At 40.8% G+C, this 14523-nt stretch overlaps 1 protein-coding gene across 1 annotated transcript in view; it reads right to left on the minus strand.

Moving 5' to 3' along the window:
* The window catches only part of LOC309684010 (centrosomal protein of 290 kDa-like), a 57852-nt gene extending 53149 nt beyond the window's left edge, over positions 1-4703 (minus strand). Inside the window, exons 1-5 of the mRNA XM_082498157.1 lie at positions 4696-4703; positions 1852-1908; positions 1118-1238; positions 900-977; positions 79-148 (exon numbers count right to left, since the gene is read on the minus strand). Coding sequence (XP_082354283.1) covers positions 79-148; positions 900-977; positions 1118-1219 — 250 coding nt within the window. The 5' untranslated portion in view covers positions 1220-1238; positions 1852-1908; positions 4696-4703. The remainder of the gene's footprint in view (positions 1-78; positions 149-899; positions 978-1117; positions 1239-1851; positions 1909-4695) is intronic.
* Positions 4704-14523: the final 9820 nt, after the last annotated feature.

Below are 14523 nucleotides of genomic sequence, written 5' to 3' on the forward strand. Positions count from 1 at the left end.
ACTTAAAAAAAAAAACAAACAACAAACTCCTAAACTTAAAAAAAAAACCAACAAACTAGCATAAAAAGGCTTGCTTACCACATTTGGCTTGCTCTTCCCCAGCTTTTTCAACTTCCTCTAGTGCCAGCTCCACCTCTTGAGCTTTCATCTGGGAAAAAAAGCATAGTAAACTACTATGCTTTACTACTAATGTAAATTAAAATATTGTTCCATAGACCTCATGTTTAAAATCACAAAAACATTTGCAAAAGAACATCGATTTTCTCTCTGTAACAAATGAAACTACTCCCATTTTTCCCCACGCTGAAATGAAGAAGTTCAGACTGTTGAAATATCTTCTTTAGTAATTTATTCTACAGGTCTATCTAAGCATTCAAAAGCATACTGCTGAGAACTAACAACAGTAGAAAAAGCCTCTCTGAAGCCAATGTGCTAACTTACGCTGCTGTTATTTCTTGCTTTCGGTACATTCACGAGTAAATACAAGAAAGTACAATAGATTCATAGAATCAGTTTTAGGATGGCAGTGTTTCTTCATTCATGGTGATGTTTTTATTTACTCTAACCCACCAATCTATCACAAAAACTTTTATTAAAGTTAAAATCGTTACCAATAACTTACAACATCTAACCAATTTTTGAGTTAACTGTTTGAATTTTCCATCTCTAAAACTAAAGTTCCTTAACTATACAACTATGTTAGTCCTATTCACATTACTTCCCACTGCTACATGCCATAATCCCAACAGTTACAAGCAGATGCATATAAATGTTCTTAGGAGTAACCAGTGTGCTCAATGCAGGGGGAAAAAAAAAAAAGAGAGCAATGATGCTTTAATTTAAACAAAAAATTAAAAAATGCACCTGCAGAACTGTAGAAAGTGAAGATTAATACAAACCTTCATTAGTGACTGAGTAATTTTAAAAAGGTGTATCAGTTGTTCCGGACTCTCAGTTTTTAAATTTTTCCCATCAACCTAAGGAAAGAGACAACAGTATTTTTATACAAATATCAATTAAATCCACAAAATAAATCATTTATCTATGTGAAGGACCAGAGACTGCTCAGAGATGAATGCACAACAAACCCCTCATGTTCTGTTTTCCCCTTCAGTACCTTGGATACAGTCTCCAGCAATCTATCCGCTAGTTCCTCTTGACGAGGCAGAGCATCTGGATCAACTTTCATAAGCTTCTTCCAATCTAAAATGGGTGCCATATTGAAATTATGATTCTTCCTGGAACAAAAATTAAAATAACAATTATCAGACATTATCAATGCAAATCAATGCTATGTCAAATGATTTAAAGAGGGCTGACCACTGAACCACACAAGATGATGCTAATAACTGTATCAGTTTTGGAACACTGACTTAATATTGTGTTCTCGTTTGGTCTACTGCAAACAAGGAGGCTATAGAAAAACCATTTTTTCTTTAAGTTCAAAACCAGACCATGCATACTCGACGAAGTTGTGACACGAACAGTGAAGATTAGGGCAAATGTGAAACCTCTGTTTAATACCCTTCTTTTCCTCTCCACCTCTCAATGTGGTATTTTTAAGTTAGCGAACAAACACAACTGGATGCCCCTTGAATCAGCCCTGTAGGATAAATATCTCCTTATAGTCAAAAAATCATTATTTCTAATATTTAAGACACAACAAACACCTGCTCTAGTTTGATACTATGAGAATCTATTTCTTGACATTAATTTCTAAGATATTAAACTCTTGTATTAAATATCCTGTCCTTTTGATTATAATGCTTGCATTGAGAAAGGACAATAAACAACCTGGAAACTGAAAAAATCTAATCAGAAAGTGGTCCAAAGTTTTGTTCTACTGCTTACCTACTCGCTGCTGTGGGCCACAGTGACTTCTCATATACCTGAAAGTCAATGCAGTATCTGAAAAACGCAGAAGAGATTGGAAATCTTGGATTAGTCTATTCTCTGGAGCTGTCTCTAACCTTTATTATCAATTAAAAAATTAGATTCTGCCAACTTTAAAACAGACTGGTTTTTAATCTACTTATTGCTTTAAATTATGAATATGGAATAAATGGTTAAGAAAATTTAGAAAGAAATAAAACTAACTAGAATATTAAATTCATTATTATTCAAAAAACTAATGACACAGCAGGGATATATATTTTATAGAAAAAAATAATGAAGCTCAATCAGTAACTGCAACAATGCTCTAAGTTGAGCATGATATTTTGAGATCTGTTCCATCACACATCCTGTTCATCATTCAGCAGTTTAAAGAATCACCAACAGAAACTTCCTTCCTTAATGAAAGGCTGAACTAAGACTACTTTCCCCCAAAATATGCCTAAGCAATCTGAAAGAAGAGCTGTAAGACTTTGAAACCTTTCTTCATCTTTTTTGAATACATAAACTGCTTAAGAGCTCCCCTATATTTACCATTTCTTCAGTGTTTGCTAAATGTTTTAGAAAAACATAAATTCCATATAATCCATGACTTCATAAGGATGACATCATATATACATTTTTGCTTTTCTGCTTTGTCATAGACGGCAAAGGAAAATACGAGAAAATGACAGGTAGGCACATACTGGTCTTGGCACTCTTACTTCTTTAATGAATTGAATACTAATTGATTTCATTAACATACTTGTTTAAGGCTTTTTTAATTTTTTTTTTCTTAAAAAATGAGATGTAATAATTACGAGTATGAAAGGCCTGACACGCAAAACTATTCTGAAAGCAACTACGCAACCTTACTACGGTCAATCTTTTCTTACCTTCTATTTTTCAAATCTCTTTTTCTCTTAACTTTTAAAATGATGTCTAAAGAAAGTATCAGTCTTAAAATTTTATCCAAAGGGAGAGATATCTGTACATAGACAAAATAATCCAACTTGTTGAGAAACCAGCTATAGTAAGGTGTGAGGAGCAAAACCTAAGCATGCAGTATGTACCACAGTACGTACATACTTAAGGACAATAATACAGAACTTATTTAACTGAAGAGTTTTTAATTACAAAATTCAGCTCATCCCTTCCCTTCAACTAGAACCTGTGCTTTTAGTTGACAGATGTGGTGAGACACCGAGATCATCGCTTTACATAAAGTGTGAAATAGATGTGCATTTGACATTAGTTATCAAGAGATTTTCTTGATTTACTAAAGGAATCAAACATACTGTCCCGGTTTGAGGTAAAACAGAACCAATCTTGTTCAGTAACTTTACTTTTTAACTGGGCCTCTTCTTACTAGTGAAATTAACAGCATATTGTACATAAACTGTTCGCTCTCAAGAGTGGTAGGACCTATGTTTATAGTTGACGCCCAGGCATGGCATGCAGAGAGGCTCTTGCTTATACTTATTGCTAAGGCCAGCTAACTTGGTTATTTGCCCCCATGGAGGGTCGGAAGCGGAAAAGCATAGAGGGGTCCCACCTGCAGGGAGGAGCGGACAGGACCGGTGACCCAAAACTGACCAACAGGGGGTATTCCATCCCATCTGCCTCATGCTCAGTATAAAAGCTGAGGCAGCAAAGGGTCAGCCCTCTTTCTTCAAAGGCTGGCATCCGAGGTGGACTCTGTCTGTTTGTCTACCTTTGATCCCAATCCTGAATCCAGATCCTGAATCCAGTTCCCGTCTGTCACTGAATCCAGTGTGGGACTTTTCCAGTGCCAGCCAGTGACACGACCGTCATCCTAGGAGCTTGATACTGTTTTGTATATATTTCATTATTTCCTTTTTATTTTAATATTTCATTAAAGTAGTTCAGTTCCTTCTAAACTCAGAAGTCTCTTTCTCTCCTGCCTCTCTTTCAGGTAGGGGAGAGCATCTGTTGTTCCACACCGTGGCCAATTCAGCCCAAATCACGACACATACATTAAAAAGCCAGATGTTACAAAGTTCAGCAAGGGCAGATAGAAAAGGAGGTCCGGTGCGTGTGTTCGAGCACTACCAGAACAATAATGTCTTCTGCTGCCTACAGGAAAAGCACATAAAGAGGCAGCTAAGCTACCATGCCGATACCTCATCACCATTGTGAAATTAAGCACCACTAGTTCTTAGGTGTGTACAGTGTGTAGCACAAAGTCATGTATACTTGAGCAAGACTGAATACCAAGAAGCAGCATAGTCATGTGGGAGATGTGCTCTGCTAACTCCATATTAGTTTACCAAGACTAAGCCAGCTTAACCTACTCCTGATTTTCAAATTACATTACCCAGACTAGCTCTCATCTACGAGCTCTACAAAGCACCAGATCTAAACCACAAAGCCACGACCAAAATGGGATCTTGCGCAGGATTCCTATCGTCTTCCAATTCGTATATCCCAGCCCGGGGGAATGATACAGTGACAGACTGCGATCCGTCCAGGATGCTGCTGAGAGACAATTTTGCCTCCATTTCGTCTGACTCTGCTGAATTAACAAACTGCCTTATTTCGGGTCCACCTTCACCGCGGGGCACGGCTGAGGCATCAGTCCAGAGCAGACAGAGGGGGCCGTAACCTTCTCCGGGTACCGGCACCACGTCGATGCCTGCGCCCGGCCCCGCGGCCCCGCACGGCCACCGCCGCCGCCGCCGCCCCCGGCCCGGCTGCTCGCTGTCCGGGGGAGCGGGGGCCGGCCAGGCCGGCGGCAGCGCAGAACGTAGCGATCTCGGCCTCCTTCCTCAGCGCAACCCCCCTGCCGCCCCTTGCCCTCACCGCTCCCCGAGGACGGCGGCGGCGGCGGAGGCTGCTGCTAGGCGACGCCATCAAACTCTCCCGCCGGCTCCGCTCCCGGGGACCCGGATACTCTTAAGGCGCGGGGAAAGCCAGGACTCCCGCAGCACGACACGCCCCAGGGCGCCAGCTGGGCACTCCCAATCCCGAGGTACAGCAGGGCCACACGGGGGTAGGACAGCGAGGGAGACGGGCGGGGCGGGGCGCGATCCCGCTCGGGCGAACCGTTCTCCTGGGGCAACGGCCTGGCGACGCACTGCCTGCCCCAGCGTGCCGCGCGGCTGCCCCGGAACCACAGCTCCCGGCATGCCTCGGGGCGCGTCGGGGTGGTCGGTTTCCCGACAGCCTTTGCTGTCCGGCGGGTGGTGGGCGTGTGCTGTGCGCCTGCGCGGCGGCGGCGGCGGCGGAGCGAGTTGTGGGCGGTGGCGCCGGTGGCTGTGAGGCCGCTTCTCTCCGCTGCCTCAGGTAGGGTGGGCAGCGGCGGCGTGTTCCCCCACAGAGGGGATTTCGGGGGCGGTGTGGTTGCATGCCCGCGGTAGTTTCCTGCGGCGGCGGGCGGGCCTATCTCTGCCCTGGCCGGGCCTCATCCGTGAGTTCTCCGCGCCTGCCGAGCGCCGGGCTGCGGGGCGGCCTCGGTCCCTGGCCGCGCTTCCGCGCCGCCTGAGCGGGGCATGGGCCCGCTCCCTTACTCAGGCTTGCTGGTGGCGGCCGCTTGCCCGGCGGCCCTATTTGTGTGTATGTCGTCGCTGGCTCCCCCTCACCCTCCCGGGCCTTACCGTTCCTGCCTCGCCTCAGGGCTGCGGGCAGGTCGCTTTTTCCCGTATGACCGGCCGACTGGAGGGCTGCAGCAGTGCCCGGTCACGCTTGTGCTTTATGTGTAAGTATTCGGGGCCCAGAAGATAGCTTGCAGAGCAGTACAGGGACGGATCACATCTGTAAGCTGCTTGGTTCCATTGAGTAGTGGCCAGCCAGGAAGTCTGAGCGTTGGTGGTAGTCTGATGGCCCAAAAAGTTTGGGATCCTGTGTTTTAGCTACATGGGTGTGAACACATCTTCTCAAATAAAAAAAAAAAAAAAAAAAAAAAAAAAAAAAAGAAAAACCAGCAACCATTTGAGGTGTGGGTATATCCTTATATTGACTCAACAGCTGTGGAGAGTTGAAGAGGATTTGTTTTTTCTTAATGGAAATAGAAAGGTGATCATAATGTCATCTTTGGACTTTTGTCTTTTTCTGGATTATTCATTGTGTTCTTTTTCTTTGCTGTCTCATGGTTAGTGTTGATATTTAATGAATGCTGACAAGATGCAAGAGCTTGGCACTCCTTATAGTTATGTAATTTGTTCCAGTCATGGCATAACTCTTAATTCTTGATTGAAAGTAAAGGCTTTTATACCTCAGCCAGAGATTGGTTAATTACAGCTCTACATTGGGCAAGAAAAGCAAGCTGTGTAGTTAAGGAAAGGAAAGAGATGAGATTATATTTCATGAATGGGAAATGTTATTAAAAGTAAAATTCATTATGGTTCAGTATAAAACAATGATTTCTTATCAGGAGAGACTTTTATAGGTGGAACAGGTGGTCCACAGAGAATAATGCTGCCTTGCTACAAGATGAGCTTTCAGGAAATTGATCCCCTTGTGATATAGAAAATAGAATAATCCATTGATGTTAGGATGCTTCTGAATAGGAACATTTTTTTTTTATTAATCCTCTTCCTCAGATTAACAAGCTTTTAAGGCCAGTATAGCTATTTAATGTGCTTCAGCATTTTCTGAGTGTTGTTCTCTTACAGAATGAACAGAAAATATGTCATTACGTATACTGGTAGTGAAACCACATCTAGGTTATAATTGTGTGGTGCAGCTAGTAAAGAAGATTTTGATGTGGGCATGAAAACTTCCAAAAGTGAAAAAAGAGTGATAAAAATGGAAGTATTAACCTCCCACAAAATGAGAAAGAGTTTAAAATACAGAATGGCTTAGAGCAAGTGAATTAAGTTTTTCTTTTGTTCTTTGTCACATCGACAAACTTTGTGTAAGTGGATCCTCTTATAGTGGGAATACGTGCTTGTACTTCTGGAGCCAAAGAATGTTTTAGCTCCATAGTACACAGCTTGACCTACCCTGACAGAAGAATTAGGCATCTGTATTAAAACACAGTTTTGATAACGGTATGCCATTTCAAAGGCCTAATGCAAAAACTGCAATATGAAAGACCTAATGGAATGTTATTAAAAATACCGAGAGAAGGGATATACAGGCCAAGCATACTAAATAAGGACATGCTAGCAGAGTCTAAAGGCTGTCTTTTTAGCTAATACCATCCATGTAGCTTTTGTTTGTTTATTTTTGGAGTTAACAAACATGCAGTTTCTGCAGTTGTGTTTCTAGAACATTAAGAATGTTAAATATGATTTTTGAGACACTTTTTGCATCGGTGTCCTATGAGGAAACAAATCATGTTTTATGTAGTTATTCTAAATATAGAAGGTATTACTTTGTTACTGTTTGAATGTTGCAAAAAAACCCCAACCACCCAACAAACCCTTCCCTAGAGGTTTGACTTTGAAGTGTGAGATCCCATTAATCATTTTAAGCTATAAAATACAAACAAAAATATATATTTTTATATAAAGTATAAAATACAAACAAAAAACATGTGCTTTGTATTTCAACTGACTGTTGCACCAGTTGCATTGAATAAATGGAAGCTAAACCAGTATCTTCATCTCACCCATTTTTAAATTGTTTTATGTTTTGATTCTTGTTTGTACCAGAGTACCCTAAAATTTCCTGAGTGTTAGTTCAACTGCTTGGTTGCCAGCAAGCTCTTCAGTCTTCCCCCTGGGAAATCTTTCCTCTGGCCTGTAACACGTGTTCTGACTCCATGTCAGAGCTGCCATTCCTCATCTAGTTCAGAAACATATGAAGAGAAGGCTGAGGGCTATTGCTTTGCTGGGCAATGAAGAGTACTTCAGATCAGTCCCATTTTTTTGATCCTATAGTATTTGCGGAGGAAGGTTGCCACAATAAAACTTTGCTTGTTATATTTATTCTGCTATAGGATCTCAGCAGGATGAAAGGGGAATCCAGGCATGTTTTGCATTCGTCTTCCGTCTTCCCAAATACTGCTTGCTTTCTCCAATATGAGATTCAAGCCAAATCATTTAAATCTCAGCTGTACATCTAAGTTGTTTCATACTGAAGTTGTACCTTGGAGTAACATTTTTAAGAGAAGATAAATTTAAAGGCTGAGTTGGAAAGGGACAACAGAAACAAAATTATGATCTCTTTCTGTCGTTAGACACTTCTATCAAGTCAGCAGAAAGAATGTTCAATTTAGCCAAAACCAAAAATACAGAAAGTCGCAATTAGGCAAGATAAATTAGGACATTAGCAGAGCCTCAGAAGCTAAATTAAAATGCCATTTTTAAGTGACTATACTACTGGGTTTGGTAACCCATTGTATATATTTCTGCTGATATTCATCAGTTCAGCCACCATCTCTTGGATGAATTTGTTGTTTACCTGTTTACAAATAAAAATAAACCTAGGAGTGGTTTTAACAACTGTTTGTTTTCTTCCACCTTTGATAATTTGATGGTTTTCTGTGTGAACTGTAAATATGTTTTAAACAGTTCAGGACCTCAATGGTTTTCAAATTACATGTTTCTAGAGTAAATGAGGTGCATGACTATTTTTTGGCAGCTCCTTTATGTATGCCAGTCTCTTCGCTGGGTTTAGAACTCCAAACAGAAAGCAGGAAGCCCACATTTAATGATATGTGTATAAATGCTCATTATTTTGTTTTCAAAGCTTTTCAGGAAACTGACTGATCTGTATGCAGATTGCCTGTTTTTTCTTTCCAGCAGCCTAATTAATATAACACAAAATTAAGTTCCTTGAGATTTACATAATACTTATGCTTCACACTGCACATACAAAGCTCTGTTTATCAAAGTGACTCTGCTGAGTTAAAGACTTGCCTCTTTGATGCTTACATCGTCATCCCCAGAGAACAGTTGCAGCTTGATTGTTGTTAAAAATGCTAACATGCTCCAAATATAAGATTAAAAAAAAAAAAAAAAAAAAAAACCACCAAATCTTTAGGTTGTAGTAACTGATGTTCTGTTACAGACAGCAAATAAGGTGAAATTTTAAAAAAAGTTTTCTGACAGCTTGAACTGACTTTCAAAATACTGTATCAAAAGCTGCAAATACCAATAATATGTCAATTATGCTGGGTATTTTCAGGAGTAGTAAGAGCTTTCGTACGAAAGCTGGAACAGGTTGAAACTTTGGCATCTATTTGAGATGAATTTTAATGATCATGTTTGTTCCTGTCAGTTTCTGTGGAAATTCTGAGCAGGATTAGGATCATACAAACTTTTTCCCATACAGAAGTGCCATGGTTTTCAAATTCTCTATTACTGCCATTACCCATGTCTTTTTTCCTAAAGAAGAAAAAAGTGACTGGCATAGAACTTTAAAGTAGGATTGATCAGAATCAATTATTAATTGCCCTTCAGGGTGTAAAAGTGCCGTTACCCAATAGAAGAAAAATTTTAAATGTATGATTAAGTTTCTAAAGTTAGGTAGTAAAATGTGTCTAATGAACGCAAATATATTTGCTCCTACAAGGACCTGTACGTAAGGTGTCAGCCTGTTTATTGGTGATAGCTAATTATGGAGTGCTAAATAGCTGTTGCATATTTAGGGTTGCAGCTGTATTCCTGCCTAAATGCATACTTCCTAATTTTTCGTAAATTCATATGGGCAGAAAATGGCTTCTACACACCCAAATCTCCCAATTGAGGATACTCTTGGAATGCAGGTCCTGAGGGAACTGGCGGATGAAGTTGCCAAGCTACTCTCCATCATATTTGATAAGTCATGGCAGTCTGGTGAAGTTCCCACTGACGGGAAAAGGGGAAACATAATGCCCGTTTTTAAAAAGGTAAAAAAGAAGACCCGGGGGATTACGGGCCAGTTGGTCTCACCTCCCGTCAGGATTATGGAGCAGATCCTCATGGAAACTTTGCAAAGGCACATGGAAAATAAGGAGGTGATTGGTGATAACTAGCTTGGCTTCATTAAGGGAAAACCATGCCTAACAAATTTCATGTCCTTCTACGATGGCATTACAGAGTTGGTGAATAAGAGAAGAGCAACTGATGTCATCTACCTGGACTTGCGCAAAGCATTTGACACTGTCCCGTGTGACATTATTATTTCTAAATTGGAGAGACATGAATTTGACCAATGGATGACTTGATGGATAAGGAACTTGCTGGACCGTCACACTCAAGACTTGCAGTCAACGACTTGATGTCCAAGTGGTAAGCAGTGACAAATGGTGTTCCTCGAGGGTGGTATGGAGACCAGTGCTGTTTAACTTCTTTGGTGGTGACATGGATGTTGGGATGGAGTGCACCCTCAGCGAATTTGCTGACGACACCAAGCTGTGTGGGGCATTCATCACACTGGAGGGAAGTGATGCCATCCAGTTGGACCAGGACAGGCTGGAGAGGTGGGCCTGTGCAAACCTCATGAAGTTCAACAAGGCCAAGTGCAAGGTCCTGCACGTGGGTTGGGGCAATCCCAAGCACAAATACAGGCAGAGAACGGATTGAGAGCAGCCCTGAGGAGAAGGGGGTGTTGGTGGATGAGAAGCTCAATGTGACCTGGCAATGTGCATTCACAGCCCAGAAAGCCAACGGCATCCTGGACTGCATCAAAAGAAGCATGGTGAGCAGGCTGAGGGAGGTGATTCTGCCCCTCTACTCTGCTCTGGTGGGACCCCACCTGGAGTACTGCATCCAGCTCTGGAGTCCCCAGTATAAGAAGGACATGGATCTGTTGGAGCGAGTCCAGAGGAGCGCCATGAAGATGATCAGAGGGCTGGAGCGTCTCTCCTATGAAGAAAGGCTGAGAGAATTGGGGTTGTTCAGCCTGGAGAAGAGAAGGCTCTGGGGAGACCTTATAGCAGCTTTCCAGTATCTGAAGGGGGCCCACAACAAAGCTGGAGAGGGACTTTTTACAAAGGCATGTAGTGATAGGGCTAATGTCTTCAAACTGGAAGAAGGTAGATTTAGAGTAGATGTCATGAAGAAATTTTTCACTGAGGGTGGTGAGGCACTGAAACAGATTGCCCGGGGAAGTTGTGGATGACCCATCCCTGGAAGTGTTCAAGGCCCTGTTGGATGGGTCTTTGAGCAGCCTGATCTAGTGGGAGGTGTCCTTGCCTATGGCAGGGGGTTTGAACTAGATGATCTTTAAGGTCCTTTCCAATCTAAACCATTCTGTGATTATTGTGCACTTTTTATTTGTGTTGAATTTTTTGTGCAGACTACTATATTTTGCAGTATGTGGTGCTAAACCATCTGTAGTGTTATGGATTTGGTAGTGATTGTAGAGAAATATTTTGTTTTCCTACTTTTAGAAGAGTTTTTTGGTGTTTTTTTATGGTGTTTTGTTTGTTTTTTGTTATGTCTTACTCTTGTCTGTAATTCTTGAAGGAGAAAACTGGATGAAGTGGTAGAGCCTTGTCAAGAAGTTGGAAGTGGAAAACATCATGCCTTACAAGCCACGCTTGCTTGAGAGCTCTTGTTCTTGTCTGTCCTTTTCACTTAATGTTTCTGGATACTCATTAGAACAGTACAGTGCAAAATGCAGATTTCTGTGCCAAACAGCTTGAGAAAATTCAGCTTACAATCAGGTGTTTTGCACAGCTTGGGCATTCTGTTTTTCCACAGTTGTCTCTCATGGTTGTGCACTTTCTGTCTTACAAGGTTCATCTTGCTGGTTATTGTTTTCAGCCGTATATTCTTCATGACATGGTCAGATATTGTTGTAAATTAAAACATCCAACAGAAATCTTGGTAATAAAGTATGTGTCTGTCCCAGTTTCATCCAGTCAAATGGAGGCTCTGTGGCTGTACCATAGACCACAAACAGTCATGGAGCCCAAAGGTTGGTTAAGGTATCTGATAGGGCTGTCTTACAAGCTGTGGAAGTAGCAAGTAGGTGAGATGAAAAAATAACGAGGGACAGTCAGCTTGTTTACATGTGTTGGAGCAGTCAGCAATGTGGTTCTCCATCACAGCAAGTCTGTGTTAACAAACAAGTTGTTGGGTGGCGTTTTACAAGTATTTATCAATACATCCATCACTGGGAGTGGTAAAGTACTGGCACTTGCAAGACCATGCTTGGGTTGATAGCAAGTTTCAAAATGTATATTGGGGAAGAAGGGGAGCCCAGTTATACCAGGGCTTCAGCAGCCTCTTGCACATCTGTGATCTATGAGTTTCTCAGTCTTGCAGCCATATATGGCTGCTTACTTTCCAACATCAACCTGATAACAGATTAGTTGGTGTGAAAAGAGTGTTTCCTGCCCAATAGCAATTACTGTTTTCCACTGAGATTAATGGGAGACATACTTTTGCTTCACTTACCAATTACAGATGAGCTTTTATAAGTCTCCCTCTGTTTTAGTCTTGCATTCTCAACATGGTGATGATCATTCCAGGTTTAAAGGTTGGAGTTTGGTGGTGGACCCAGCTGTAGTAGCAGATAGGAAGTAATAGTACTGATGGTGAGCCTACCTCAAAAACTGCTGTGTTATGCAAATGTAAAGGACTTGAAAAAAAACATCTTGTCCATCTTTGTGCTTTAATTCAGCAAGAACATTAAACTACCTTGTAATCCAACCAGGTAGAAAATGTAATTTTCCTTACTTTGTGTATCTTTACAGTATATTTCAGGAAAATAAGACTTCAGAATGCCACAATGCAAGTCAGAAGTAGTAAAGTATCTGTGCTACAGTTTTGTGTGATCTACAGATTGTACGTGGCCTTTTATTTCCATTTTTTCTTCATTGTGCTTGCCCTGGAAGCAGATTTCTGGAAAATGGGGGCTCTTCCAGATTTCCATTATGTGTGTCTGTTGCCAAGACCTCCTAGTGCTTTTGCACACAACAAAAATTTGAGAGGGATACCAAGAGAGAGGTTACCAAGCTTGGCAGAGTTCAAGCAGCATGTTGTGTGACTTGCTGCTAAAACCAGAACAGTGCATTTTGTTGCATATCTTTATTCCTTACAGTAAACTTAGTAAGCTGTTCAGAGTTGCCTGGAGTGTCTGGCTCAACTAGTTATCTTGAAAGACCAAATTATAGCCATGTATTTGCAATCATATTTGTGATTGAAATGTACATGTAAAGGAGAGGGCGAATTGCAAGTTATAAAATCGTGATGTTAAAGGTGAATTTTTTCTGGAGTTTTCAAACAGGTTTGTCTGATAGTGGGCTAGCCAGTTAAACCTGACTGAGGATGTAGCTAAAATCTTAATTTTTTTATGCTTAAGAGTTCCATTTCATTCAAATGAAAACTATTTTTCCTACAGTTGGCATGTAGGTAAATGTAGCTCTGTCAGGGAACAGCATAGTCAGTAGTAGTATAAAATTAGAGTTCTGGGTGGAAGAAATACTAGAAATTCAGAGCAAAAAGAAAGGCTTGTGAAAACATCAGAATGGCCGAGGATTAAGGGATAAGTAAAGAGGCCGTCTTGACATATATTCTGTGGAGGACAAAAGTAAAAAGCAACAAAAAGTAGTTGAGGATCTAGTAATTAAGATTAGTTAAGCTTCTCCTTTTAATAGGAAGGAGTCTATACTTAAGAATCTATCCTTTTTTTCCTAGTTGGGTAGCAGTAGCTGTTTCTGAAATACGTTTATTAGAGAACGACCTCAGAGTTACTCGTTGATAATGCAAAGCAGTATCTGCAAGGGCTTGCTGCTTCAACCGATACGTTAAACCTATATTGTTAATAAACAAGTCTCAAGTCACCAAAAACCTACTCATCTTGTGATGCTTTTTCTTAAAGGGCGAATTTAAATAAACCTTACTGTTGGTTCTACATGGCGATATTATCTTGTGCCATTAATTTTTGGAACACAGTATTTAAAAAAATTTAGGCTTGTATGTTGGAAAATCATTACATATTTGTTATAGGTCCTTTTCAGATGTCACTGCTTTTCAGTAGAACTAGTAAACCTCAGTAAGTAGGAATTGCACTGTTCAGAAGCTGTTGCAAACAAGGAATTTCAAACTCTTTTTCTAGCAGGGTGAGAAACAGCAGTTTCTTCTCCGCATTCTTTGGGGAGGGGGACACTAAAAAACTTTGAGTTGAAGTTTAAAAGCAGGCTGTCTTTTCATGTATTCCTGCAGTATGCTTTGTTTTCTGTTTTGCCAGGCTGTCAAAAAGACCATAAATATGCTCAGACTTAGTCTTGGATTAGTGTTTTAAAGTACTCTGATCCAGCCTGGCAAAAAGATGTAGCAGCATCCTTTAATGTTTAACATTGGGGTTTTGGTGTTTTTGTTTTTGTTTTGTTTTATTACAAAGGTGGTGGCAGCTTTGAAAAAAAGGCTTTTTCTTGGTTGAAGTAACACAAATAGCCAGTGCTCCAAGTACTACAAAAGAAAAAGACAACCTTCACTGCCATTATGTGAGTAACATTGAGTTGGGTTGGTTTGTTTCCTTTTAAATGATCTTTGCGCTGGTTTTTAGTTTAACTGCACCTGCATCTTGTTGCACACATATTCCTTCCTGTACCACTGCTCCTTTACCACTACTTGTGATAGGTGATTGTCATGCTCTTAGGCCAGGCTGCAAGCCACAACTGAGATTACCTATCTAGGTGAGATATCAATATAGCCTATTTTTAGAGGATAGTATACTTAAACCTGAATACAATTAAACAAAAAACAACAACAACAAAAAACCCAAACAAACAAAAAACTCATGAGCATT

The sequence above is a fragment of the Vanellus vanellus genome (assembly GCF_965231255.1).
Source record: "Vanellus vanellus genome assembly, chromosome: 1".
Classification (NCBI taxonomy): Eukaryota; Metazoa; Chordata; class Aves; order Charadriiformes; family Charadriidae; genus Vanellus; species Vanellus vanellus.